Genomic DNA, 4,397 nt, shown 5'->3' with positions numbered 1-4,397 from the left:
AGTCATATCAACATCACATATAAGAAATATTCTATTGATTTTTATTATTATTAAAATAAATTTGGAATGTAAGCAAAATATAAAATATGAAATAAAGTCAGAATTTAGATTTAGCAAAATTATAATTGTCATGAATAAACAGTATTTTATCAAGATTTGTGGGACATAAAAAACTCTTTTTAGCATTGAGTATTAATCCAGCAATGATCGAGGCTATCTCTTTCGCTAAAAATGACCACTCAAAAGGAAGGCAAGATTTTATACGAGTATTGATATTGGCTGTATGGTTTATTCTGTATAACAAGGATACAGCATCCGTTAGGTGGAAAAGGGCGAGAGATTCTTTGACTCTTACTTTTAATTGGCGTTGGAAAATTTCGAATGCCGTATCTACGTCATTCTAAAATAAAATAATTTATTATATGGGGATTTACAGTATCAAGATTTTTAGCAAGATCAAAAATACTCAATTTGACTTCTGATAAAGAGATTATAAATGTGTCAGCAGCCTAGACCCCAAAGTCCAATTAAAAAGGACATTTAAGTTAAGCTAACATAAACTAGCCATTATAAAGACCTGTAGACCGGTCTAAAAAGGGCCATAATAAGAAATAATTTTTTTTTAAATCAAGGCCTTACCAAAAATTTTTTTTAAAATATCTCTAACCCAGAGAAATAACAATATTTTCACAAAACGGAGGCTTATAAAATAAATTTAAGTTACATCAATTAAAAAACTTAGCCAAACCAATTTTTTTTTAAATCAGGGTTAAGCTCCATAATGGAAAAGAATTTTAAATTAGGGATCAGGCTGTCCTTAAATTTTCGCCCTCTGAGAGCAATTAGATATTATTAATATTAAAAAGATTTGAAATTGTGCTAGTTTTTTTTATATAAAATCTGTTTTATTTAAAATGTTAAATTGAGAGTATTGTAAACCTTTTCAAGATATAATAAGCCCATGTGCCAATATAAATGGCAAGCCAAAAATTGGGTTTGTTTCCAATCAGAGTGTGTGTTAACTAGGAAATTTATACCATCATCTATATTTGCCTGCATGGTGTATACATGAATCAATGAATGAGTGCCCCATGCATTCAAAGGGTTTAGAATGAGACTCTGATTTATTTAGATGTAAATTTTTTAATTTAAACAAACATAAAGTTTACCTCTCTTGCTAAAGATTCGGCTTCATGATAGCAAAATAATTCAATTTTTGCGAAAGCAAACATGGCTAGTATATAGCTAATTGTAAAATAATGAATGAGCAATAATTAAAATCAATATGTAAAAATAAAATATTTTGCTTATTATTAAACAACAATGTAAAATATTTTGTTTAACATTATATAAGAAGGTAAAATATTTCAGGTATAATAATTTACTTATATCAGAGACCTGTAGACCCAGCAAAAAATTAAGACTAGAATTAATGAAAAATAATATGAAATTAACATTCAATTACTGCTCATATTTTAATTTTTCTATGTAGCAAAAAATTATCAAAAAAAATGCAGAGTCGGCCAAAAATATTTTTTCAAAAAATCCAGCTAAAGCTTTAACCCTTTAATCGAGGTTCATATCCTGTATATAAAATTTTCTAGATTTTTATAACTAATGGCCCTATTAATTAAGAAGCCCCAAAAACATCAACCCAATATTTTATCAGGTTTTAGTGTTTTAAACTACTATATATTGTACCCTAACTACTATATTACATTACCCATATCAAAATCCATTAAAAATTTAATATTATTTTGATTATGAAAATTTATAAACATGATTTTATGATTTTAAAGGTAATAATCTTTAAAACAAACAAATTATTACTTGAAATGAATTACAGCATTAGTATTTATGGAAAAACTACATGCCAGACTCAAATCTCTAACTTTATAGGTCAGTAGACTATCTAAATTAAAATTTTGTTGTTTAATGTTTTATATTTGTAGGGTTTTTCAAATAAGAGGAAGAGATGAGTTTATATTATTTAATTAGAACATTTGCTCTAGCTGAAGATCGTAATACCCAGTGTAAAATTTCTATTCTACAAACATTTTTATCATTAAAATAATAAAATCAGAAAATCTATTATCAGCATAATTGTGATATATAAATATAAGTCAAAAAAGAATAAAGGTCATCATCATAGAAATAAGGCAAATAATTTTGTACTTTTCAAACAAAATGATGAAGCGTTCACATTTGAATTACATCTTTTAATTAGAGAAGACAAAATATCCCCTTTCCTCAGAAAACTTTCTAATTACCAATAAGCTTATTATATTCACCACAATGTATTTCTGTTTTCCCTACTATATCAGGAAGATTAGAATTGTTACTAAATTGTTTGCTATATTTTCTTCATTGCTGATATTGCATAGCAACAATTGTTTGCTAATCCAGCATTAAGGAAAATAATTCACAAAACAATACATCAAGCATTACATTTTGGTATCATTTTACAGAATGAAACAACAATAAACTTTATGATCAGTTTGGATGTACCAATATTTTTTATCTGATTGGGCCAATATTTCACCATTTCTAAAATATTGGTTATTGGCCAATATTATAAAATTTTCCAATCTGATAAAATGGCATCTTAATTTAAAAAAAATAATTTCAAATTTTATAATACATTAATTTATTACTTATAATGTAAATAGATCAATGTTATTATATAATATGTGATTTATTATTAAAAATATTTTATACACTTTTAGATTCATGAATATAACCTATTTAAATGCATTATAATGGTATAGTTAAATTATAGATGTTTTACTATTAAAAGGTATATGAGATGAGTAGATGTAATGCATTGAAAATTAAAATGATTAGCATTGATCTTAGCAGACATGTTCAACATGTTTTTAATTATATAATTTTTTTCTAAAATCATAAAGGATAAAATTTCATTTCAAAATAAATGTACTATAATAATAAGTTTATCATTAATGGATTATCAAATTAACCTTAAAAATGGATTAATTGTTATTCAAATATATTGGTTAATTGTGTTTATTATGATTAATTGATGTATTTATGTTTATTTGTAAAAATATACACTGACAAAATTAATTACAAAAATAAAATAAATTATTCATTTATTTCACGATAGTTCATAAAGCCAGGACTAGGAGGTTAACATTTCAACCTCTGCATGTCTCTGATTAAAGTATATCATTAGAAAAATTAAATATAATTTAAATATAGCAAAAAAGAAATCATAGAATAAAATCTATAATAAGAATTAGTTAATAATTCATACAAACATTAATATAAATAACCTATATAAAGGGTGGTTTCTATCCAAATATTTAGTGACTAATATATAAATATTAATCATTTTGTCCATGTTACACATATAAAAACAAACATCATGACATAATTTAACAGCTAATAAATCTTTGGGATTTTTTTCAATAATTTTTTTCCAAATATCTATAGCTTCAACAAACTTAAAATTTTTATTAAACAAAAGTATTATAAAAATAAATACCTGTTTTTTAGACAATAACTTAATAGCTTTAATATGCAAATCTTCATTGTTAATCAAATTACTATGAAAATCCTTGATTGCATTATTTTCTACATTAGACAATAAAATTTGTAGTTTTGTTGAAAATTTATCATCATTGACTGGATCAACTAATCCAGAAACTAAATGTAAACCCAATGTTAACACATTTCCCATAACTACATAAATTTTTTAAAATAATATTGACCTATATATTACCAAACTCCTTGTATGTGGCAATCTGATTTATATTTTCTGCTAAAGAAAGCATCTTAGGATCATCCAATAATGTTATATACTATATTATATTAGTATTCAATTAAATATATATCAATACTTGTCTTAGAATTAAATCATATAATATACAAGAATCATCATCACTCTTTGAAAATACCATGCCATATTCCTCCCATTGCTAATAATATTTAAGGTTTAAAAAGTCACATTTAATGAATACTTTTAGATTATACAAATTGGTAAACATATTTATCGTTAAATTTCGGCATTTATAAATAAATTAACTTACTCACAATATTTGCCACCCTGAGCAATAGAATAAATTATTAACGCCCTAATTATACATTTTTTAAATCATGCATTATGAAAATTCATTCATTCATTATCACGCCAGAAATGGTTCGGGGCCGAAATATTCCCACAGCTGATTTTGAGTCAAAAAAAAAGAAAGAAGGTGAATACAAACAAGACACATTTAACATTTAAATTTAATAAATTATATTATAATCTATGCAATATATATTTATGAATATTTAATTAAATATAAAATATTTAAATATATCTATGGTAATATTTAAATATATCTATGGTAATATTTAAATATATATATAAAGTAATATTAAATTATATATAAAGT

At 24.1% G+C, this 4,397-nt stretch overlaps 1 protein-coding gene across 2 annotated transcripts in view; it reads right to left on the bottom strand.

Annotated features, from left to right (window-relative positions):
• The window catches only part of LOC135923389 (tetratricopeptide repeat protein 38-like), an 8,535-nt gene extending 4,344 nt beyond the window's left edge, over positions 1 to 4,191 (bottom strand). For both annotated transcript variants that reach the window (XM_065458101.1, XM_065458102.1), the window contains exons 1-8: positions 4,050 to 4,191; positions 3,861 to 3,938; positions 3,743 to 3,821; positions 3,506 to 3,702; positions 3,294 to 3,463; positions 1,170 to 1,245; positions 940 to 1,119; positions 209 to 400 (exon numbers count right to left, since the gene is read on the bottom strand). In XM_065458101.1, coding sequence (XP_065314173.1) covers positions 209 to 400; positions 940 to 1,119; positions 1,170 to 1,245; positions 3,294 to 3,463; positions 3,506 to 3,702; positions 3,743 to 3,821; positions 3,861 to 3,920 — 954 coding nt within the window. In that variant the 5' untranslated portion in view covers positions 3,921 to 3,938; positions 4,050 to 4,191. The remainder of the gene's footprint in view (positions 1 to 208; positions 401 to 939; positions 1,120 to 1,169; positions 1,246 to 3,293; positions 3,464 to 3,505; positions 3,703 to 3,742; positions 3,822 to 3,860; positions 3,939 to 4,049) is intronic.
• Positions 4,192 to 4,397: the final 206 nt, after the last annotated feature.

Source organism: Gordionus sp. m RMFG-2023, chromosome 2 (assembly GCF_954871325.1).
Source record: "Gordionus sp. m RMFG-2023 chromosome 2, tfGorSpeb1-WG-v2, whole genome shotgun sequence".
Taxonomy (NCBI): Eukaryota; Metazoa; Nematomorpha; class Gordioida; order Chordodea; family Parachordodidae; genus Gordionus; species Gordionus sp. m RMFG-2023.
Note: the sequence above shows the minus strand (reverse complement) of the source record. Positions and strands in the feature narration are given on the sequence as shown.